Here is a 25,787-nt window from a genome sequence, read left to right on the forward strand (position 1 = left end):
CCCCCCCCGCCCCAAATTCCATAGCTCTAAGTGTTGGGTCTTTAGTGCCTAAAAGTGAAAATGGCCATGGAGGGTCGGTTCTGTCATTGTGCCAGGAAGACTCACTCTGTTTCTAGCTTCCCTATCACAGCTCCCCATCCAGAGGACGCACCACCAGTGACTTTAAAAAATAAAAAATTTTTAAGATTTATTTATTTATTTTAGAGGGAGGGGACGGGCCGAGAGAGAGAAGGAGACAAAGAAAAATGTCAAGTAGACTCCCTGCTGAACAAGCACAGGGCGGGGCTCAATCTCACAACCCTGAGATCATGACCTGAGCTGAAATCAAGAGCGGACGCTTAACCGACCGCGCCACCCAGCCACCCCAGCAGTCACTTTAAATAAAGAAAACTTGCCCTGAGTGCCCAGTCCAGAACAGTCTGCTCTGGCCACCATACAAGCCAAGAACAAGACAGGCAATCCTACCATGCTGACTAGCCTGTGTTTCAACAATTCTCCCCTCTCAGGCTCAGCTTTACCGTAAAACCGTTTCCTTCCATTATAATTTATTCGATCGTTCTGCATGGTTATTCGAAGTCCCTTTTTATTATATCTTATTAGGAGGTCACTGCAGTCGATAGATAACATTTTTACCCTTTAATAATCAGCACAAAAGAAAATGAGAGAGTACCAGGGGCAAACAATGGATCTTGTTAATGCTTCATACCTCTCTTTGTTTGGCTTAATGTTGATGTCACCAATGATATGGATATCTGCAAATTTTATCCTAAACTTGCTCAGAAGAGAAGCCATTCTGGAAATATAAGAGAGAGATACTTCATCATTGCATATGTAACTATTTTCAGGCAAAGAGTTCACGACTTATTTCAGCTTCACATTCAGACAAAGGCTATGTTTAGTTCAATGTCCTTCACCGTATACTAAATGCGGACCAAGCTATTCCACTGAAGGCAAAGACAAATTCATGCAGGTGCAGACCCTAGGAAGAGCAAAGCCGCTTCCGCATTCACATTCCAGGGAAGATAATATAGAGCTGTACATGCTTCCTTACCATTTGGGGGAAAAGAGAACCAGTTTTCATATTATTGACTACGATCTTGTTGAGAATTTTTACAGTTACCGACAACGTACTGACAAACCAATAATTATGATATATCATTACATATTGGAGGTTCTTTCCCTGGCAACTGAAATTTTTGATACAATTTCAAAGTTACAGAGAAATTGCAAGGACAGCACACACACACACACACACACACACACACACACACACACACAAATCCCAGACTCACCAATTGTTCATACCTTGCCCCATTTAACGTAACACCTTTTTCTCTTTCTACACAGCAGCGTCTATCGACATCTTCCTTCTTTCCTTCTTGCTTTCTACTCACCTACCCCCTGCCCAGCTGCAGCTGTCAGGCCCCTTTACCTATAAATACTTCAGTATTTCCTAAGAATACGAACACTCTCGTATACGAACAAAGTACACTTTTTGAAATCAGGAAATTTAACATTGATGCCATGCTATCATCTAATCCACGAACCGCTTTTAAATTTCATCACTTGCCCCAGTAAGTTACTGGAGGCTTTAAGAAAATATAAATTATTATAGCCATCATGTTAGTTTCCATTATAATAGGACTCTCTTTAAGGTGAATTAAATATATATATATATTTAATACATACAGTTTATATTATATATGAATATATATAATATAATGTGTGTGTGTGTATTATAATCCTCCCAGATGGAAGGGAAAATGTGAAAAATTACAGAGTAAAAGCCTGTCATTATTTTGTGATTTCTGGAAGGGCTTGGGACTTAGGCCTGCCATGAGGGACCCAGGGCTGCTGAAGGTCGCTCTCCAGATTTCCACCAGAGACCTTTGGCTGCACGGCATTCCTAACGTGCTTGCTGCTTCCACAACTGCACATCAGGCTCTCCATGACTAAATCAATGACTAAGATGCAAATTTACACTCTGGAGACTGATTTATTTTTTTAATTATAAGAGTGTTCAACCGTCATCCATTTAAACTGTTCCAGGCTACAGATGAGAAACTGGAGACCCAGGTCTGGGCCGTGGTGACTGTTGCAAAGTCCCGCAGCTCGTTGAGGGCAGGGCTGGGACAAGGACCAGGTTCAGTCTCCTGGTCCTATTTTTTAAGTGTACTGTGCTAGAATGCCCACCACAAATCAACAGGTTTGACCCAGCCCAGGGAAGCTACTGGACACAAATTCCTTCGGGCTTTTCCTTTCTTGGATCCATTCACTGGTCAAATCAAAGCAAACATTATACAAGATAATGATAGTCCCGTTCAAGACTTGAGATGGGGTTTCTGTGTCAAATTCCTTTTCGAAAGCATTTGTGGCAGGGGATCAAGGGACGTGAAGACAGTGCTTACAAGAAGTACGCAGATAATTTAATGACCAGAAAACCAAGGAAACATGAGGCCCCTCATGGCGGTTTTGTCTTTAAATCTCTTGGGTCTCAAAAACACTTGAAGTTCCTAAAATTAAAGCATTAAAGCAGCAGACATCCAAAGTCCTCTAACACAGGAGGGATGAGTTACTTACGCAATTTTTTCTTCTTCAATGCGGTTGATCTTCCCTCCAACATAGATTCTTAATTTACAGTCTTTCCACTTTTTTCTGAGAGTCAAGATATAGGGGATAAGGAGTGTTAACCCTGAAAAGAGAATAAATTATGACAGAAAGAATGAATAGATCCTGCTGAAAGGAAACGAATAGCTTTACATCTTTATTCATTCCCACATTCATTGCTCCTAAATAATTAAAAATCTTGGGAAGACACAGAAATATTCTCCTTCAACTGATATCATTTTCATGTACCTTCCCCCGCAGTTTGTTAACTCGATCAACATAGTGATTCTGCTCCCCAGTGTACATTCTGGAACTGTCTTTACCTCCATCGTCAAACAACCACCACACATCAATTGTGCCTTTTCCTTGCTTCCGTTTAAATTGGGTGCTGGCTTCTACCAGCTTCTGGTTGAACTCCCCCACATGCATCGACTGGATTGTGTTCATGCTGCTGTCTGTAACGAAAGAAAACGTGGTAGACCTACTTGTCTTTTGAGGAAAGAAACAGAAGAACGTGCCAATAAATCTACTCCGGAAAATAGAGGAAGGGTCATGAATCTGTAAGCTTTTTCATCTTTATGGGCAAACAGTGAGCTAGGAAAAGGGGTGATAAAGGTCAAGTCCCACAGTGAATTAGATCACCTTTAATAGCTCAAAAGAATTTGATACTGATTTCATGATTACAGTTGTCATGACAAAGCAATAGACTATTTTCAGGTCTCCAGTAATCTCGGGGCGGGGTTATTATCTCGGCAGGTAAAAATGCTAAACGACCTGACAGAATAGCCAAGATATCCTCATTTTTCAAAATTCCAGCTATAACGCAACTTAATCCTATTTTCAAATTTACTTGAAAGTAGAAAGTGTGGTGATTGGTTTTCTAGAGATAAGCAATAGAATCAGAAGTATTTCTTCATTAGAGCATTCATTTGAGTGCAATTGGTGTAAATTCCATGAATGTCTGGATTATAAAGGTGGCTAGGGACCAGATGCATCTTGACTCTATGACCCTTTGGTCCTAATGTCAGCCTAATGTCAGCTTGGCTTGCTTTTCTGTTTTCAAGGAGCCTTGTAAGAGAAGGGAAAGCCACTGAGCTCTTTGAATCTCTGTGAATGAGATGGAAAAGCCAGGAAATAGGGAGAGACAAAATTCCTTTACTTGAGGTAGAGATAAGGGTGCACAGAAAGCACTTGGTTGTTTTTTTTTAAAATGCACTTTCCACGCTATCAAGGGTCCAGTGAGAGTATATTAGGGAACTAGGCCAGTGTTTGAGCAGGACCCTGGCTCCTTTTTGCCAGTAGAGGTTTTCTTTGCTACACCGTCGATATTTCTCATTTCCACACCTTTTAAAGTTGTGACTTCATTGCTCCATTTCAAAGAGATGGTGTCAGCAAAGTGCTTAGAGTAGAGCTGACAGCTGCTTCAGACCTTCCTCTCTGATCTGAGAGGTTCTGAAGATGCTTTGTTCTGTCTTTTGCCGTTGCCATGTTTAGGGCCTGTCGGTTCTGAAGCGATTATCTTACATGGCTTCTATCTCCCCAGGACTGCTGAGGGAGAAAGTAAATATCTTTACAAAATGGACCAAACCCTGCCCCCACTTACATGCAAATCAAAGCTCCCAGAGGACTCAGGCATTAGTGCCTGGAGGTGGGGTTTGTCCTGATCTAGAACTCCGAAGAGTTGTCAACCAGTGAAACCCCAGAGCGGTGAAGGGGCCTCCTTTAGGGCTGCATTTGAAATTTGAGGTGTTGGAAATAAAACGTAACATCATTTTGCTTTTGTGAGCAATGAGACGTGTTTGACTTTTGCCAAAAGATTTGTCATACAGAAACAGGCTTCCAGAATAAATAATAAGTCTCTTTTCATTAATAAGAACACTCATGCTTCCGTCCTCCCTCATCAGCTAAAGAACAGTATTGCGCTATGACTTCTGAATTTTCCATTGCTTTTCCAGACTGTAACTAACATTGAATGATTGACTGGTAGAGCAGATTCAATGAATAGTTAACATTTCTCATGAATAAACCAAATAATTGAAAAGGAAAGAAGACAGTTAGCATCCAGATGGTCTTATTCTAATATTTACACCCTGAAGGTCCTGGTGTACCTCCAACTTTAGATTCAAACACATCATTTTCCTAGACAATGTCATGTTAAGGTGGGGGACTCTTAATAGGCTATCCTATAGCCCATGGAATATTCCAGGAACCCGAGGGTACTTCTAGTATTTGAAGAGGGGCAGTGTTTATATTTCATGTTAGTCTATGGAAATACGTAAAAATATTGTATTGCAGGTGAAGCTTTGTCCTTGGACTACAGTAGGAAAACAAACAGAACCAAAACTTTCCCAAGGTGTTAGAGAGCCTCACTGAAGGACCTCTTTGAAAGGTTGGGTCCCATTAAACTAGACCAGAAGCCTGCTAAGTCTCATTTTGGATCTTGCTGTTTGACTTGAAGACCGTCCCAGAGGAATGATCTTTTCTGGGGCTCACACCAAGTGACTTCAATAAGCATAGGATTATTTGTGTATGTTAACATTCTAATTTTCTACCAGCAGAGGTCGTTGTGGACCTCATTAAAAAACCTGCGGTGTTTTGGAAAGAAAGCAATTTTCAATTTTCAAAAAAAGTCAGACGTTTGAATCATTTGTTTACAAGTTTTATAAAAAGCTCTCATTCTCTCCCATTCCTGGGGTGCATACTGGATATTCAAACGTAAGTGTACCACTCAGCTGAAATCTACGGGTAATTAGCATCCGTGAAGCTCCAAGCCCAGGATTCTGGTTCATGTTAAAGATAGATGCTTTTTCAAAATTAGGGTTCTCATTTACCTGTCCTAGTCAACTTTTCGTCTCCTGAAATGTCTGTAAGGGGCATTAAGGTGTGTGTGTGTGTGTGTGTGTGTGTGTGTGTGTGTGTAGATAAATCCATTTGGGTATTGGTTCTTAAATTTCTATCTCCTTTCCATCTTAACTAAGAAATGTCCATTTTATGGCACTCAAATCGGTGTAAGCATTATAGGACTCCCATACCAAATACTATTATTTTAAAATTAAGTTTTTACAGTGAGATGGCACAAAAGGCTTATTGTTACTGATAAATAACTTATACATTTCATCTGTGCTACTTTCTTGAAAGAAGCGTCTTTCAGTCCTTCATTAACACAATGCTCCCAACATCTTAGATGCTGACTTCTGATCCCTATCGATACTCAAGCAATGGCTCATTTTGTAACTTTCTTGTGAATTTTAAAAGTACTTACCTTTCTTAGGAGCTGGCTTAGTAATGTTCAACTTGCTAGCTTTTTTAAATAAGCCTCGGATGCCACGACTTCCTTCTTCACATTCGTTATCTTTGAGAGTGGCTTCCAAAGCCAGCCTTTCCTGTTCCAATTTCTCTAATTCATCTAATGCAGGAAGACAAAAATCACTTAATTAACTCAGAGTGACCAAGTTTCTGGGAGCAACCTTATAAACTATTTTAATATAAAAAATGGTGTCGCATTTGCAACAACGTGGATGGAGCTAGAGTGTATTATACTAAGTGAAATAAGTCAGTCAGAGAAAGACAAATACCATATGATCTCACTCACATGTGAACTTTAAGAATGAAAACAGATGAGCATATAGGAAGGGGGGGAAAAGGAGAGAAGGAAACAAACCATAGAAGACTCTTAATGATAGAGAACAAACCGAGGGTTGATGGAGGGACGTGCGTGGGGGATGGGCTGGATGGGTGATGGGTATTAAGGAGGGCACTTTGGATGAGCACTGGGTGTTGTACATAGGTGATGAACCACTTCTACTCCAGAAACCAATATTGCACCGTATGTTAACTAAGATTAAAATAAAAATAAAATTAAAAAAAGTGGTGTCTATGCAATAAAATTATTATACATCGTATGATTTTTTCCAAATGGTTATTAAAAAGTAATAAATATCAGCAAATTGTATTCGGAAAGTAATAACTAGCTCAGGAAAGTAGCTCTGTGTGTTGTCATAATCCATGAAGTCACTCGGTTTTTATTTGCGAAGGTAAGGGAGTCTATTTAATGATATCTTCCTTCACTTCCGGCAAAACCTAAAAAGCCAGATCCTCTGTACATGAGATCTCGAGCACTGCACGCCACTGATTTGCTGACCTAAACTACTGGGTTGGATATCTGACAAGCGGAAGTGCCAAAATTACCAAAGTACACCGGGTACGTATCAGGCACACGACAATGCCTCCTGAATTGCAGCATAAAACTAGACAGCAATAATTACGGAAAGGTCACCAAACCTTATATGAAGCTGTATGGGCTCCGAATAGAAATTACAGTGAAAAACGTCCACTAATAATTCTTTTTTTTTTTTTTTTTTGAGAGAGAGAGAACACAAGGAGAGAATCTTAGACAGGCTTCACACCCAGCGCAGAGCCCTCACGACCCTGAGACCACGACCTGAGCTGAAATCAAAAGTTAAACGCTTGACCGACTGGGCCACCCAGGCGCCCCAACAATTCTTTCTGATAAGCAACATACTTTCTGGAATGAGTGACCAAAGTGAAAGAAAGAAAAGTTGAGGTTTCTGTGTGCCTGTCGGAGTTCAAATTGCTAAGAAGGGTCTCACGACACTCAAGTCTGGGGCAAGAGTCAGGCCGTGCAGCTTCCTGTCCAGGCCCTGAGACCCACTATCCAAGCTTTGGTGTTGCATCTGGCTGTCTTTTAGCTTTTCTGGATTCTGATTGTGACGAAAAATTCCTAACTGCTATGTAACACCTTGCATCCCTCTCTGACGTCAACCCACATTGGATCAGGGTGAGTAAGACTTTGAAAGCAGTCAGGGGACAGTGCTCAAGAATGATAGGCATTCTTGCTTACAGTGGGCAAGGTGGCCTCTTGTTAGATCCCCTCATCTTTTTGCTTGCTGGGAACAGAGACTTAGAAAACGAGCAATGTTCTGAGGAACAGAGTAGAAAACCTAGCTTCAGTGTTACAAAACACTGGTAGGGCTTCTGTAAATGTCAGCCCTTGGAGCCTGTTGCCTTATCTATCTGGGAAGCGAAGCTATGCAAACTCTAGATTTATCAATTATGTACTAACTAAATCTGTCAGGACAGTCACATCCCTAGACGGTGCTGTTATTCAGCTCCACAGAATTGTCTGGCCTCTTTCCAGGTCTTAGCAATTAATCTTTTGCCAGTGGCATGAGATTTAAGGTCAAATCACCCATGTGATTTCCCCAAAGCTTCAAAGGTTCTCCAGATCAGCAACTATAGAAAATCTGAGAAATTAGACTGATGGCATTAAAGCTCAGACAGGAGTGGCTTACCCCTGACTTTCGAAAGGTGAACACAGGCTGCATTGCAGGGGAGGTCGTGACCGATGACAGCTCTGCGGCGGGCTTTGTGCGACACGAAGCGAGTCATTTACTTTTCCTATGCCTCTGATTTCCTATCTGTGAAATGGAAAATTGTAACCCTTCCCCTTTCCAACTCTCCCAGCTTTGCAAAAAGAACAAACAACAGTTTCTGCACGGTGCTTTGCGGCGCCTTAAAGAACAAAGCAACGAGCGTGTCCTATAGGCAGTGTATTTATGCAGCCCCTGGAAACGGGCTTAGTCATGCAAAGCCAACCGAGTATTCTGAGAAGCCTGGGAGTTATTTTAGCAGTTACTATTTATTGCACACTCTCTGGGTGCCCGGGACTGTGCTGCATATTATTCCTTCCCAAAGGACTCCGAAAGAGTTACTATTATTACTCTCCTTTTGTAGGTGAAGAAACTGAGGCTCAGAAAGGTTAAGTAATTTGTCTGAGGTCACCCACAAAATAACAGGGTTCAAATGCAAAGAGGCCGGCTTCGCTCCAGACCCTGCACGCTTCCCACTCTGAAGACATTTTGCTTTCTGCTCGTTACTCTTCTCTCAGGGTTGTTCCATTAACCTCCAACACTTCATCGTCAGGCGAACCTAAACACTCTCGGGCATACGGTGTAATGTTAGCTCCCCCGAATGATGGCTCCTCCCACATGTCATTTTAACGGGAGGACCCTCAAGACACAGGTACTGATGACAGGCTGTCCCAGGGCAGCAACCGCCTCGGAGATATCACTGGCCCCGGGGGATGGCCCCGAGCTATTATCGACTGTTTGGGATGCGGCAGGGGTCCAGCTGTGGGGTAACCTCCTGTTTGCGGTCGTCCGGAAGATGTATATTTGCCAGCTTCTTTGGGGGGGGCAGTGGCAAGGGCCACGCTGGGGAAGGGCCTCTTTTGCTTTCCTTTTTTGGCAGGCTCCCGCACACCCCGTGATGAGGCGCTAGTTGCCACGTTCTTTGTCCTCGAGTTTGGACAAAGGAGGAAAAAAGATAAATCCTCCTTTGACACAGAGTCAGCTGGCTGAGTGAGCCGGGAGCTACTCCAACTATTTGCTCAAAGGTATGTACACAGCCCATCCTGGACAGAGCAGACTGCAAAATCCCAGGCCCCAGAGACAAAACCAGACTTCACCGGAATGTGAAAGATTCAGCAGTCCCCTCAAAGACAACAGACGGAGGCCAGCAGAGAGAGGTCTGTTCCATGGGCTAAGATCTGCTTGCTTGGCCATCTTGGATTTTCACATCCACCCAGTGGTCTCATGCCTTGCACCGTGATTTTGCAAATTCTTATTAGAGCTAATTCATAATTATACACTTTGTGGGTGATCTAAGGCCTCCTCCTGTGCCATCTATCGTTTCCTAAGTGCTAAGCAGAAGTGACAGCCTGATGATCTGTTCTGAATGATCTATCTGGTGTACTGCTCGCCTCTGTATGCATACGAGTCCAGAGTAGACTTCGTCAAAACATTTCTTTCAACTAGAGTACTGGCTAGCCGACTTGCAAAAGCATACCACTGGCCACAAGGCGGTGAGCCCAGGGAGTAAGGATGGATAGGCATCAGCCTATTTCCACGAGGCTGACCGTAACAATTACTCATTCCATCGCAACTGCACGTGTGATGTTCCGGATTCACAAAGCCCTTTCCACAAAGATCTTATTTGATCCCAACGCCAGTCCTGGGATCCAGGCAGAGCTGGCGGCATTCTCCCCATTTTACTGAGAAGGAAATGGGCTCAGACCATTCAAGTTTGCACAGCTGGGGATGCAAGCTCCTGCTTCCAATTCTAGCATCTCCCTTGTTACCATCCTTCCTCAGCGATATGCTCTGACTGCCAATATCTGCCTGCTGAAGAAATACACACTCTGCATGTTTTTGAAGAAGCCATCCCCCAATTTCCCAAATGGAGAAATTTTTATATGGCTTTACGTTTCCATGATACTCTGCTTCAACCTTTATTCCAGTAACTACACCTGTGTAGGGAATAGAGTTTTAAGACACATGTTTACTTTACGCCCTCTGGACTGCAAATTCCTGGAGGGTAGCTTCTGTCATATTTCATTGCCCCCCATTTGTCGGGGGTTTCTTTTGTGTCACGGACAATGCCAAACATTTTGTGGCCATAATATCCTTTAATCCAAGACAGTAAATCTGTGAGCTAGGTGCTATAACGATTTCCATCCGAAAATGTGAAAAGTGAAACAGAGAAGATGAGTAATTTGACTAAGGCTACACAGCCAAAAAGCTTCGAGCTGGAATTTGAAACCAGGTCTGACCGATTTCAGAGCCTATGCTTAGACTTCTCACATTCTTAGTTGCGCCCACGCCTCCCTACTCGTGCCTACCACCATGACAAACACTCAAGAACAGTCTGTCGGAATTAAAGAACAAGTCAGTGCTATTCAACACAGTTCAATGCATTTGAAAGTATCTCTCTAAAGAAAGGAAAACAAAAGGATAGTTGTCAGGGATGAGCACGTGTAAAGTACCGCGTGGAGGGGGGCGTAAAAAGACAGTGTTGAAAAGAAGCAGGATTAATGCCGTATACAGAATTATAAAAAGAGGTCCTAAAAGGGGCTGATGGTACAAAGCAAGATGGAATGTGACGGAAGGTAGGACAGGCAGGACTGAGCAGAAGAATGAGAGGCAAGGGAAGGGATCCTTCCCCTGGAAAGATCCACCACCTGGGCCTCAGGTGGGAACTTGAAGCTTCCATAGCAGATAATTCTATAGTCTATCCTGATTTACAAAACCACAGTGCTAGAAAGAGAGAGGGAGAGAGAGAACAAAAGCCCTGCCTGTCTCTCATTCCGAGAGTAAGGGAATCCCTGAAGTTCTCATGGGGGAAGAAAAAGCTTAGACCTTTCTGTTCTCTCAGTTGAGTGGGTTTCTAACCAATTCTTCAGACGTACCCTCAAACAGTTCTCATGGTAAGAACCCTGAGCCTTCTTCATACAAATACCAAAACCACTTGAAGAACCGTTCCCCATTCTCCAGTGTTTTATAAACTGATTGTATGGTAACCAACTGGAGTGACCATAGTTTGAAATTCAACTTACTTATCAAGATTGCCTCAAATGTTCTATCCCCGGTCTTTTTTTTTTTTTTTTTTGAAGATGTTTTTTAGAAATAGGCATTACGATTCACTTTGAATCCCAAGGATGGAGAGCAGTCAATTATCTGACCGCAGAAGAGGGAGCAGGGAAACCCACCAAGGAATCGTGTCCCCTCCCATTTCACAGCAACCTTTCTCTTTATTAATTATTAAATTATGATTCTTTCCTGGGTCAATCAGCTCAAAGCTGTAAATGCTTACATGAATCAATGTGACTTACCCTAGGTGAAGGCTGGCTAAATTGAAGGCAGGAAGCCATCCTGCAGTGGTCGTCTTCCAATCAAGTAATTATTTACTACACTGCCATCTGTCTTTATTTTGCTAAGCCACTCCATCAGAGCCACCAGAATCCCCGTGCTCTGAGATGGTCATAAATCGTGTAGTACTTACATGGAACACTTGACCGCAATATATTGCAGATCACGTTTCATCACTTTATTCCTACCAGTACAATTTGGACTCTTTGTTGTAGTTGGCAAACTTGCTAAGTACCTCTGGGAAGTGAACAATATGAAATAGTGCATTTTTGGTGTTGTCAGGCAATAAATTAATTTATTAAGAGAAACTATCAGCCATCGGTATTGGAAGAGTCGCTGCGGTACACAAGTTAGAATGTTACGAGCATCGATCTTATTTATATACAAAAGTTATTCTCCTCACGTAAGCCTGTGACACAGCATAGAAATAATTGTCATTAGGTGGTAAATTACCTATAAAGCTGATTTCTATTCACTGCTTTATTAACTACAGTATATGGGCACTCTGAATTGCTAATATTTCCTTTAAATTATAATCTGTGATGACACTGTGGTGCCTGTGTTGGAAAAGCTATGATGATAATCATTAACATAGTGTAATGCAATACGTAAGATTTATCAGGCTCTTATTAAGCCCTATCTTACGGTATAATATAATGAAACACAAGCTTATTTCTTCCAGTTCAAAATCTAATATGAGGGTGGCGCCATGAATTACAGAAACTTCAAAACAATGCATGGAAACGTGGCATAAAGTTCATTTCTATCATTATGCTGTTGTTCTCCTGCACATTCTTCATGTATTTGTATAACACTGTCTTTTTGTTTACCCTAGATAATCGGTACTTATAATTATTTTATTAGCATCCAACTCTATTTTCCCTTTCTTGACTAAGAATCAGAAAGATTTCAAACATCCAAGTTGATATAAATTGGATACATCCCTTGGGAAATTAAAAGGGGATGCAGTTCACTGCCAGGATTCTTTCAGAAATACTACGAAATTTGCTTGCTGTATTGCCTTACAGGACTGAATTGATGGTGCATTTTGGCGGAAGGAGCAGTAAAGGTGGGAGCAGTATTTTCCAGCTACACCACATCTCTCGGCTCGAAGAGATCAACATAACATATAAAGCAAACGTATAATCGAAGTGCAAACTGTATTTTGTATTCTCATTTTTTAGATGGGAAAACATTATAGCACAAAAGGCAAACAAGTTAAAGCAAAATGTAGAAAGTTAGCAACAGAACAGGTCTCTTAATATTCGATTTTTGTAATTGTCCTTAACGTCATGTCTGTCTTATCATAGACAGGCACCCCCCCCCCCAACACACACAAAGGAATTGTTTCACTCCCATATCTCAGATTTCACCATTGGCTCTCCTTACCTTAGTCATTGTCCTCTCTAGATCTCCTTCTTACAGGATAGAATGTTGGTTTCAAACAGACATAGGTCTGAATCTTACTTCTACCAATTGCTACCCTTGTGAATCTTGGGTAAACCTCAATTTATTAGCTGTAAAATGAGGACAAAGATAGTGCTTTCTCTATAGGGTAGTTGGGATGACAAGTGTTATATGTGAAAATGAAGCATATACATGGCACATAAAAATGCTCAAAAATGATTAAGGGCTCCTGGCTGGGCGCAGAGCGTACGACTATTGATCCTGGGGTTGTGAGTTTAACCCCACGCTGGGCATGGAGCCTAGTTTAAAAAAATGCTAGCTGTTGTTGCTGCTAACGTATTGAGTTCTACTGGAAAGAACTATAAATGAATCATGAACACTGAGTGGGAATTAGAATATCCATCTGGAGATGTAAAATGTCCATAAAAGAGAATAGGGGCATAAAAAAGGAAGCCTGAAGGCACCAGAGTATCCTCTTTGCTACGGTTTTGCACTGGATAGACTCTCAGTCTTATTTCTTAAGCTCTTCCTACATAATCACGGAGTATACATATCACACAGTGGTTCTCTAGCCTATGTAAACACTTGATCTCCAATTTCGTCTTCTTTCTGCTCCCTTACAACACACCAGATTGGCTGCATCAGGAAGTTCACCGAATCCTCTCACACTGCCTTCTGTTATGACGAAGTCAACCCTACATGGCCAAATAGAATCTGGACCGTCAGGCACCGGCACTCTCAGATCTCTTGCAGGCTTTTCCTTTCTGCTGAACCGATCCCGCAAAATCCTGACTCTCCTCTACCTGGAGACCAAACGCCACTAGACAAAAACTAGACAACCAGCGGGACTGCTCCACCTTCAAGGAGAATTGAGAGCACTGTGTAAAATCCTCAATCTACCACTCCACCCTTACAAATCTACACTCCTCATCAATCCTCACCTCTTTTGCTCTAATTTTAGAGGATGAAGCATTTTTATTTGTTTGTTTCAAACCCCCTCTTCCATCCATGCCCTTCCCTTGATTCATCCTGTTCCTCCAGAATCTTACTCCAGGGGTTGCCCCCCCCCTTTTTTAATACCTTCACCTTCAATCTCCCACATTCTCTTAGGTCCATTGCCTCAGTCTGAAAACATCCCCCTCTCTTCCATTCTAAGGTAGAGGGGTCTTCCTATGGTAAATCTCCTCAATCTCATTCCTCTCCGTTGCATCCAAACTTCTCAAGGTGGGGAGGGCCACACCCATATTCTCTGCTTGGTCATCTCATACTTCGTCCTCAACCCACCGCAATCTGGATCCTGTCCACCTGCTCTACAGATACTAGATTCACTAAGATTACCTGTGCCTTGTCAGTTGCATTTCATTCACAATCTTACTGGTAGGTCCTGCTGTATTTGACAATAGTGGTGATTCTTATTTTGAGCCCGCTGCTCCCATGGCTTCCATGACACCACAGACTCCTGATTCCTTTACCTTTCTGAACGCTCCTTTCCTGCTCTTCTTTGGGGCTCCTTCCCTGTGTCTTAGGGCTCTTGACTACATGCACTCTTTGGATGATTTTTTCCAGTGTTGTTGTTTCGATTTTCACCTAAACTAGGATACCTTCTGTATCAGTCCACTCGGCGTGCCATAACACATACCGCAGACCGGGTGCTTAAACAACAGACATTTATTCTCTCACAGTTCTGGACACTAGACGTCCAAGATCAAGGTGTTGGCAGGGTGGTTTCATTCTGAAGCCTCATTCCTTGGACTGTAGATGGTTGTCTTCTCCCTTTCCTCTGTGCTTCTCTGTGTCCTAATCTTCTCTTTTCATAGTGACACCAGCCATATTGGATTAAGGGCTACCCTAGTGATCTTATTTTATCTGACTTACCTCTTCAAGGACCCTGTCTCCAAATACAGTCACATTCTGAGGTTAGGACTTCGCCATAGAATTCATAGAAAATAGTTTGGCCCATAACATCTCCTAAATCTGCATCTCCAGCTCACACTTCTCCTTTAAGACCAGGACTGTTTAACTGCCTGTTGGATCTTTCTGGTAGAATTTCCCACAGGAGATTATTTAAACCTACTCTTCCTCCGTATTTCCCATTTCCACAGACAACACCACCATTCATGTAGTCAGCCAATGGGTCTTTTTTCGTTCCTCCCTCTCTCATATCCCACACATCCAACCAGCCCCCAGATGTTGCTCTCTGTGCCTCCAAAGCACTCCTGTCCTTTTGTCTCCATCCCTGGCTCTAGTTCAGGCTGTCACCTTCTCTGCCTTTGATTATCGTAGAAATCCTTTTGATTTTTGATTTGTCTCCCTGTTTCCATTCTAGTCCCCTTTGAGTCCATTTCCCCCCACTTAAATCTCTTCAATCGTTCCTCACTGTCTGCAGAATATGCCCACACTTCTTAATATGGTAAATGAGGCTTTTAAAATCGGGATCTTCTATCAGCAGCCTCAAATTTCACTATTGTCTGCTTCATACTTTCTACTTCAGTAACGTGAATCTGCTTTGGGTAGCCTATTTTTCCATAATCTCATGTATCCACACCTTTGCTGATGCTTTCCTCTTTGCTAGAAATGATGTTCCCCAAACTCATTCATTTCTCTCTCGCCCAATATCACCTAGTTAACTCTACTCATTCCTAGTGGAGGAATGAGTCTTTCCTCCAGAAAGACTTCTTGGAGTAAGACGCTCCTCTCTCTTTCCCATTATACTCTATTAATATTCTTATCAGCACATGAATGATATACCCATTCCGATTTCTGGGCTGTGAGTCTCTTGAGGATACAGACTTTTATTAGCTTTGGTTTACCCAGCACTGTCATTCACACCATGCCTGGTACACGAGATACCCAAGAAAATACTCCTTCGTTTTAGTGTCAGGCATCAATGGATTCTATTTTGAAGTTCGTCTAAAGAGAGAAGTCATGAATGAATGCCCTGTCTTAATATTTCAATGACTCTTTAGATGTGCCCTTTATTTCATACGTAAGAAGGCATGTTTAAACTCTTAAAATTAAACAAGTGTAATAAATCCTCTATAGGGAAAAGCAGAATCACTAATCTGAATTAGTGTTTCTGCCTTGGACTTGGACGAGTGATTCACAGCATGATACATTCAGGCTCATTTCCATGTTAGCTGTAAACCAGATCATAGACTCTTAAAAACAAAATACGTGCTTTTTCAAGGAAAGAATTAATCTTTATTTTCTCAAACATCTTGCAGAAATTAATTTGGCAGTTACTTCACCAAAGGGGTTTATTTTCAGCGATGCTGGCTTTGTGGTTTTGTGATAAGAAGAGTAATTTATGACTTTCCTGGATTATTCTCTAGTTCTGTTTAGCAGGACAAAGGCCTTTTGTGTTAGCAATGGGGAAAGCACTGGGGAAGTGGACACTTCAGGTCAGCACAAGAATAAGCAAGCGCCATCATTGGGGGTTTTGTCTGTATTGTACACTACTCTATCCCCAGCACTTAGAAAAAGGCCAGGCATGGAGTAGGTGCTCAATAAATATTTGTCGTTTGAATAAAGAAAGTACATACCTTGCACTTGAAGAACCTGAGAGATGTCAAATCCGTGGCTGATTCTGACTATGACCACACCAATCTCAAAGTCAAACGCATCACTGAAAGTGGAAGCAAAATGGTTACTGATTGAAAAGACTCCTTTAATCCCAAGGATTTGTACTGATAATAAGAAGAATTGCAGATGTGATTAAGCTAGGGACCTTGAGATGAGGAGATTAGCCTAGATTATCTGTCAGGGCCCAGGGTCATCACCAGGATCCTTAAAGAGTATTTGGGAAGTAGGAGAGGCGCTCAGAGTAATAATGGGAAGGATTTGACCCATCAAGAGCTTTGAAGATGGAAGAAGAGGGCCCTGTGCAGTGGGCTGCCTCTAGAATTTACAAAGGCAAGGCTGGGGATTCTTTGCTAGAGCTTCCAGAAGAGAATAGAGGCTAGCCCACACCTTGATTTTAGCCCAGGGAATTAGTGTCAGACTTTTAGCCTACACATCTGTAGGCTATGAAATTTGTGTGGTTTTAAACCACTAAGTTTGAGGTAATTTTTTTTACAGCAGCCAGTGAAAACTAATACATATTCTAATTAAAATTAAGACATACCTAAACACTTAAAATCTTTTATTCAAAGAAAAATGAGAAAATACTATATTATGGTAATAATACCCCTATGGTAACAATAATACCATGCTTTAAGTCATAAAACAAAAGAAAAGAAAAAGAAAAAAAATAGAAAAGGAAATATAATCAGTATGGATGTATGATTGTCTTCCTTCCATATTGGCCTCACTGCTATGATAGTAAAGTCATTTAATTTTACTAAGCCAGCTAAGTGTTATACTGGTACAAATTCGAGCCACCTTAACATTGAACTTTACTACCGAGAAGACCAATTATTAATTTGGTATAAAAACCAGAAGTCTCCTTGGCCTCATATTACCAGGTTTGATTATTTTGGTCCCTTTGAATTTCTAGAATGTTTGGGATGGTGGGGAGGTTGGAAGACAACCCCAGATAATTTTGTATCAACTAATGGATGCTTAGTGACTAAAGGTTTACATATGTCTTCCTGTTTGCTCCAGCCCTTTTCTTCCAAAGATGAGGATTAAATTTCTTTCCTCTCCACCCCCTCTTCTCCCCGCAATGGTAAAGACGACATTTTCCTGAAGAATCTGGATTACAGAGAGCAGATCTGATCTATTTCCAAGGGTGACCAGCAATGGACTGTGATTTTAAATATATCAAAATGCTGGTTGCTGAGCTTGGTAAAATTCTGATCACCTGCTTTGGCCTTAACCTACTGAACCCAGGGCACCGACGGGGGCCACACCGTAGCAGGTGGTATCCAGGCTTCATACCTTTAGGGATCACAATTTGGGAGAATGCATTTACATGTGTTCCCTATGTTAGATTTAATACACATTTTCCCTATGTTAGGAAGATTATGGAGTGAATTTCTGTTTGGTCAGTAACACATATAAATTTCAGAAGATGAAAATTATCTTCTTATACTTCTTTTCAATCAACTGATACTAGAATGCTTTTGTAATGTTCCCCAGATCTCCCCCAGATAATGACAATTGTGATGCTTTTTCTAGCAGGGCCAGCGACATAGCCTCGTATGAGAAGCACCGCGTGTGTATATGCTTGTTTGGAAGGGGTGAGGATTTCTTTCCTGTGTATTACGGATTTTTAAAGTGCAGCAGGACTTCTCAGGGCACACTCTCTGCCCCGAGGTGTGGAATCAGAGCAAAGCCAGACTCCGCACAGGAAATCTTCCATTTTCAGAGCTGTTGACAAAAGATGGCTGTTAGAATAGCTAACATTGCCCCCCCAGTGAGACAAATCCGCTTAAATATTATCAAGCCTGAAGAAAGGCTCCGTTTTCTAGAATGGTCACTGAGGACACTCTGAGCCTTTCCGTATGGGAAGAATTTGTTTTCTCTTATTCAGAAGAAGGAACCAAGCCAGATAATACTTTGGCTCTCCATGTACTTTCGAAGGCAGCAGAACATTGTGGTCACGAGCCTAAACTTGCAGTTCGAGAGTTCTGGAGTAGTTGGAATAGTTGGAATTCCCGCTCTGTCACAATACTGTCATTTTCTGCAGGTTTCTTAATTTTTAACATCGTACCTCTACTTATAAAACGGAAACAGTATTAGTACTACAAAGGCTTCTTGTGAGAATTGAATGGAATAATGCATGTCGAGGACACCAGCCGGCTACCTGCTAGTCTTTTCCGGACTATCATTATTGCCCTTGTCCCAAGACTTCCCCAGTATTTAGATAGGAGATGTCACGTCCCCTTTTAAACTCACTTTTTGTTCTTAAACCAACACAGAGGCACTGATACATGACAGCCTCATATCAGCAAAGGGGGAGCCGAGGCTCTTGGGTAATAAACTCCTGACCCGAGGCTCGGGAGATGACAATGACTGAACTGGGCACACCAGCCAACCCAAGATTCCCGGTGTTTTGAAAGACCATTTCTCTCCTCACCTAGCAGTCCTTTGCTCTTAATCTTGTGAATAGGTTTCCCTATGTTAGGAAGGGCCACACCGTAGCAGGTGGTATCCAGGCTTCATACCTTTGGGGATCACAATTTGGGAGAATGCATGTAATATGTGTGTTCCCTATGTATTTTTTTTTTTTTTTGATATCGAGTTCCCTCCACCCTGCCTCCTCTGACACTATGATTCCACGCAGTTCTACTAGTGGCAGTGTTTTTTTCACTTTGGTAGAGAACTCAGGGGACCTGGGGAACGTCATCTTTTCGGCAGTTTAATCTGGTAGAACAGCGCTGTTATGTCCTGCCCAGGTTAGCGCTTTGTAAACAAGAACACGTCTCGAAAGGCATCACTTACTGTATGATTCCCACATAGTTCTCAATCTCTGTCAAGGGAGCTTTCCTCCAGTTCTTTTTATATCCAATCACCAGAGTGTTTGGTTTCATTCTTCCTAAGCCCGAGGCCTAAACAGAGGAGATAAACACATGGGCAATCCTCTCCATACCAGGAAACTACCACTGCAAATGAAAAATAATGTCCACAAGAGCACCGAAGTAATGTCCGGAAGATTCTGAAGACGAGATTACATTTTAGTGCATGTCCTTCATGCCCGTACCCAAGCATAAAATAGAAAGATTAGTTCTAAATCATCTCAGCCATAAATGGATTTTAGATGATAGAAATGTAGCTTTTCTAAATTAGCAGTCATTTGCATTTCTTCTGACACACTCATTAAAATGGTTCAATAATTTAAAATCAAGTGAGGGTCGGCTTAACCGTTGGCATGCGTGTTGTAACTTAGTGATTCAAAGCTCATTTCCACCTGTTTTATCCATAATGTCATTAGCAGTAAAATCCATGCTTGCAAAATGCTTAGATGCAAGGATCACTGAAACTTCGACTTATAGTATTGCGTGAAGAGGAAGTGAGCTATGTCTCTAAGACCTAATCCTCTCGCAGGACAGTATTGTGCATAGTCGTCTTCCACTTCAGGTTTCACTCCCCCCCCCCCCCCGTTAGATGGCAGGATATGGCTTCCGGTTAATTAAACTTCACTCAGCAATGTTATTGAGCACCTGTTAATTGCAAAGTGTTATGGTAGAGCAGTGAGGCCTCTTCTTTGGCCCTAAAGAGCGCAGAATGATGTGAAGGAGGCAGGATATACACAGATAATTATAATTCAAGCGCACATGCAGTAGGAACTCGTATGGAAGCATAACGGAAGAAACCTTGAATTCCAGCTGTGGGTTCATGGCTGGCTTCAAGGGAGAGGTGACATCTGTTCCAGGTCTTACAGATTGATTCGAGGTTGACAAGCATAGAAAGGAGAGCAGTGGGAGTGAAGAAACGACTCTCTGGGTCACAGGAAGAGTGAAATCAGTGACCAGAGCGGGACATGTTAAAGGGGATGGTAGCAAGCAGGAGGAGATGGGCATCAGTGGGAGGGTTCTTGCCTCCACATCTGTTGTGTTTCTCCTAGAATTGTACAGGTAGCAGGACAACTCCTTAGAGCTCTCATTTGGTGCTTGGCAGGATGCAGCTCGTCTTTTCTGTGACTACGGTTTGGGGATGTTGTCATTCTCATGCCATTAATTCTTAGATGCATACGAGGCTTTATCCAAAATGGCGTAATGGCCCCAGTCTTTCCCTTTAACACCGCCCCGTCCTGCCCTTTTGTCCTGATCCCTCTGTATTCCACCTTTGTTTGAGCAAATTCAAATGAACAAACTTTCTGCATTGTCAAAAAAAAATTTTTTTACAGTTTCTTCCAGATTCATATAACAATCGTTTTCCAGACCTGTCTTTTCTCTCCCTGCTTATTCCATGTCAGTCCACCCATTCCTCACTGAAAATTTTATTTACCAATCTTTTGTGATAATTTTACCTGAAATGTGTAACCTTCTCAACATATTTCACCAAAGAGCTACTGAAAAGTAACTCACTACAAAAACTCAACCTCTTAAAATGGCGCCTATTTCCATGGCTTAGCAAATTCGTAACAGATGAAAAGATGCTCATTGGGGGTAATAGGTCTTTCAGAAATGGTTTCTCCGTAATGTGCAGCTACTTTGCAAGAGTTCTTCAGGAATATTAGAGACAGGAATGCACCAAATAGTCTTAATCTCCAAAATGTTACAGTTTAATCAGTATTTTTTCTTTCCTGCGTGCACAAGCATTGGAGTTCCTGGACGCTGTTCTGAACTTTGACACTGCTGGAAATGGTAACTCGGAAAGTGAATATGTGTAATTTGGTATATGGAGAATCAGGGCTTTCCAACCATATCAAAGCCAAATGATTCGAAAGCCAAGCCCTACAGTTTCTCGGAGTCTCTTGGATTGTTTTAAGGATACTTGACCATTCTAAGTTATGATCAGAACTCGGCAAAGAGTCTATGTACTTATTTAGGAAGGGGAGGAAAAAGGTAAGAATAAGGGAGAAAAGATAGAACTGTGGGCTTTAGCGTGGAGCCACAGAGATTATTACATTTTATTCAACATTCTGGAAATAATTTGGGGGAATAGGGAGATTTTACGCCCAGATCACCACGCATTTATTTAGTCGAATCTAGCAGCTTGCCCTCACGCCATTTGCAGAAGAAGAAAGGAGCAGAATGCCTGACTCGAACGTTGCTGTATGCCGTATGAGATGCAAAAAATAGTTTGAAGTTTTAATAGGATCCTGAACGTAGTCAACCATCAGAACAAATTTGCATTTCAATAAGTGTGGGGACAGAATGTATGCTGGTGGCCAAAGGCAACCTCATTTTCCATTTCCAGCATATCGTCCATAGTTCATTGTAATAGAAACTCTCTGCTTTTGTTTTAGCTTTGCCTCTCCTCAGGAATTCAAAATGAATTCCTTAACCATCTGCATGGATCTCTGGGGCTGTGCCCTTAGCTGGAGCCTTGCACTTTGGGAGATTCATTAACAGGGGAGTGCTAATTGTCTTTTGCCTCTGAGCTCATTCCCTCAACGCCGGCCTTACCTGAAGGAGACTTCGGACACCATCTCTGAAACAATCTGCAGCCACTGCAGCATAAAAAGCCTTGATTTTGTTCTTTATAAGCCAGGCCTGCTTTTTTGCCATGCCACTGTTCATCTCTTTCACACACAGCTTGCGCGGTCCCTGTACGACACGATGAAATATTGGTTAGAAGCCCAGCTATTACCCATTGCGCTGCTGCTGTTTTCTAAAGGACAAAAATAGCCAGCAATGCCCCACCGAGTTAAGAAATGGGAAAGAGGGGAAAACACCTCACTAAACAGGGTTCACGCAGATTCAACCTCTTGGCCTGGGCCTGTGCTGCTCCCATCATTCACTTGCCACCCAGAACGTCCAGATGCATTAACACCTGCTTAATGAACTGCCTCATGCCAATGCAAGAAAAAGCCGAGGACGTCATAGCACAGGAAAGAAATACTGCAAATGTGACTGAAGAAATTCAGGATAAATACACAGCCGGCCTTTGACTCAACAGCAAGAGGCATGTTTAGGAACGCTAAGGAAATCTCAGCTAGAGCCCCGTTGGAAGAAATGAACCAAGCTCCTAGGAGCCAGGACGTGGTAGGCTGTAAGTCCTGCCACAAGCTACCACATCTTGACAATTCTAGTAGGCCCATTCATTGCTTTCTGTATGTGGCAAAAACACCCTTGCATCACTTTTCCTTGTGAATGTTGACTTACTCCCATCCAAATAAATTAAGATTTCCCTCTCACTCAATGAACTTGGTGGGAACAGAAGTTCACATACCTACGGCATAGGACGGATTGGAGAGCTTAAGAGAGAAGGGGGCAGGTGTCATGGTGGTAGATGAAACAGCTTATAATTTTAAGATTTGAGTTCTGGAAACTCAATTTACCTAAAATTTTCATTCTTTTCCTTCTTCCCTGAAGGTCCGAGCTAGCTCTTTTCTTTGCAAGTTTCAAATCAAACCCAAAAAGTGTTTCTGATGATCTATATAATATGGCTGAGAAGGTACAAATCTACTATTTTCCTAGGAAGATTCTTTCAGCTCATGGAGGTATGTTGTTGAATTGTCTTAGATTTCTTACAAGCCAGCTGGAATCTTAATGAAATGCAGTGTGGAAGTCTGGAATGAGGCTTAAGATTCTGCATGCCTAACAAACCCCCAGGTGACATGGATGCTACTGGCCTTCAGGCCATGCTTAGGGTCACAGTCTTAGAGGGGCTTAGATGGGAGAGGAAGGGCTTGAGATGTATGAGAAAGATGCCAGGCTTTGTGGTCTGCAGAACTGGTTTCAAATCTAAGCTTGGCCACTTCGTAAGTGACTGATTATTTCTGAGCTCTGATAGATTTTTCTGAAAACAGGGGTAAAATCTCTATCCTGCAAGGTTGTTTTGAATAGTAAGGATAAAGTGCCTAGTCTGGTGTCTGGAAGAGAGTAGGTACTCATCCAAAGCTGGATGATTTTTATTATTGTAAATGAGCACCTACGATCTCGCTGAAGCCCTAGACCTATTTCCCCCACTGTGTTTGCTCTACGACAGAGAGCTCAGCTGGAAGCCGGAGCGCTGGGTGTAGATCTGGCTCTCACACTGACTGGCTGACACGCCGCTGCCATGTGTCCTATCTTGGTGTGGGTTTTACATCTATAAAAATAAGGGCATTGTCCAGTTCATCACCATCCAGTATGATAGGCCTTATCCATTTGCTGTTAAGCATTTGAAATGTGTCTGGTCCACATTGAGATATACTGGAAATGGAAAACACACACTGGATTTTGCAGCCTTAGGATGCAAAAAAATAGGAATGTAAAATATTAATATTTTTGTAGTGTGCATATTGAAATAATAACATTTAGGATGCATGACATTAAATAAAATCTATTAAAATTAACTGTTCTTGTCTCCTTTTACTTTTTTCAATGGCTACTAGAAAATTTTAAATTACACATGTGACACGTACTCTGTTGCCATTCCACAACACTACATGATCTGTGGTCGCGTCCATTTTAATGTTCTATTTGGATTGGATCAGATTCTTTATGTACTTGTTTTTACCAGTATATTTTCTAGAACCTGCCAGCTTTCCAAAAGACTTTTCAAAAACAGTTTGGATGACTTACAATAAAGTTAAAATACAAGAGCCTTCAATGAAGATAGGGTAGGTCAAGTTATAGGGGACGGGAGTTATTAAACCAGAAGACCTAACCTCAAGAAACAGGCCATTATGGATCAGATTTTGCTCAGGGTTCTAGAATGTCCATGCATTTTGAACCATTTGTTCTCCTTGGGCATTCTAGACTCTTCAATTGCAAAGAAAGAAGAAATATTTTATTCAGGGAAGTTCAATGGTAACCCCGAGACAGAAGAATAACCAATAGCTAGAAAACGTATTGGGCCATCAGTATATTGAGTTGTACCACAATGACTACGAACCCCTGGGGAAAGTGGCATTTATTTAAATAAATACAGTCTAATGTATGTCTATTATTGCTACAAAAATCCAGATTAAGCATTAATTGTGACAGAAAGATTTACTTTAATGCCTAAATTTGCCATATTGAGAAGTCATAAAAATATTTCAGACAGCATCTCTCTTTGCTAAAAGCGATTATAATATCTTTGCAGCACACTTATTAATGTGAGGCAAGGCTGCAATACAAATGTGGTAGGGAAAAACAAACTAACAAAGAGGGAAGACATACTGGAATATAATTATTCACAATTCAAATATATCATAGTCACCAAAATGGGTTTTACCACTCAATTAAAATATTACAGAGATTAGCTCAGTGAGGATCCAAAATATGGATGCATAACTTAATTCAGGATTTGAACAAAGAAGCTCTAAAAATCTTGTATATATAATAACTTCGACATTGATTGAGAAAAGGGTAAAGAGATTCTAATTATTTAGTCTGGAGAAGTAGCTGATGTGATACTGCTTCGAATAAATGAGTATTATGAAAAGAATTTGCAAAGGAGTTCCAATACCATTAGGATCCAATAGAGAAATTGGCTCCAAAAGCAATGTGCTTTCCAGCTTTCATTTTTCAAGACACCGAGAGTCTTACTGCTCCGTCTTTGCTTTCGTTGCCGCTCTGGTTGGAATGGTGGGAACGAGAAATTTTCCTTTCTGATTTGGTCCGTATTTCATCTCACCCTGCGCCTAGTGCCCATTCATGGGTCATTTCGTTTTTCCTGCGCTGGGCCATGCCACTATCTTATGCACGTTGTGACAGAGACTCGATGACTAAGGAAGAATAGACTCATCTCGAAAAATGCATCCACTTGGTGGCTGTGCACATTGAGATTAAGAAGAGGTTGAAAATAGAAGAAGAAAATGAGAATCGTCGTTTCCCCTGGGTCGTCCGTGCTTCAACAGCGCAGAAGGCGGCTGCGTTCCCCGAGTTTTCCGAAGAGCAACTTTGAATTCAAATAGAGCTTTAGGTTTTATGAAGGTATTTTATAAATTTTAAGAAAAAAGAGAAAGAGAAACAGTAAGGGTGAAATTTTGCTAAAAGGGGATCTACGTGACGGAGCTGGTCAAAAACTGTCATGTCCTTTACCGTGAGAGGAAACAACAGGACTATCAAGGTTTAAAGGATGTGAAAGAGGAGGAAACGTTCATCAAAATAGATCTACATCTTTGTACGCTTCGGTGAAATGAGTAGGAGAATGCCAGTAAGCCTCAGAGAACGTTGCCTTTGGAGAGGGACGGGGCCATGAGCGAAGGGTTATACCAGGGACTTGAGCGATGATGGTCTATTTCATTTTAAGGGTGAGTAGGAACATCTCTGACAAAAATGTTAACAGTCATTAATTGAAATACATAGAATATGGGTGTCATTTAATTTTATATCGTTTAATCATATGACATTGCCAGTGTTCCACAGTTTTGACTGACAAAAATGTAAATTTCATATGATTCAACCTAATATTTTTCTTAATGTTTCAAAATAAAAAAATTAGAAGCAATCTAAAAAAAAATCCTTATGTTTCAGCCACCAGGACCAAAAAAAAAAAATGTACTTAATACAAGATGCCACTGCA

General features: G+C 41.6%; 1 protein-coding gene across 3 annotated transcripts in view; it reads right to left on the reverse strand.

Annotated features, from left to right (window-relative positions):
• Positions 1 to 25,787, reverse strand: part of SLC12A1 (solute carrier family 12 member 1) — an 83,410-nt gene that overhangs the window by 11,347 nt on the left and 46,276 nt on the right. For all 3 annotated transcript variants that reach the window (XM_008705930.2, XM_040620657.1, XM_040620658.1), the window contains exons 17-23: positions 21,755 to 21,895; positions 19,125 to 19,231; positions 16,283 to 16,365; positions 5,870 to 6,013; positions 2,931 to 3,062; positions 2,581 to 2,692; positions 707 to 793 (exon numbers count right to left, since the gene is read on the reverse strand). In XM_008705930.2, coding sequence (XP_008704152.2) covers positions 707 to 793; positions 2,581 to 2,692; positions 2,931 to 3,062; positions 5,870 to 6,013; positions 16,283 to 16,365; positions 19,125 to 19,231; positions 21,755 to 21,895 — 806 coding nt within the window. The remainder of the gene's footprint in view (positions 1 to 706; positions 794 to 2,580; positions 2,693 to 2,930; positions 3,063 to 5,869; positions 6,014 to 16,282; positions 16,366 to 19,124; positions 19,232 to 21,754; positions 21,896 to 25,787) is intronic.

Source organism: Ursus maritimus, unplaced genomic scaffold (assembly GCF_017311325.1).
Source record: "Ursus maritimus isolate PB19 unplaced genomic scaffold, ASM1731132v1 scaffold_35, whole genome shotgun sequence".
Lineage (NCBI taxonomy): Eukaryota > Metazoa > Chordata > Mammalia > Carnivora > Ursidae > Ursus > Ursus maritimus.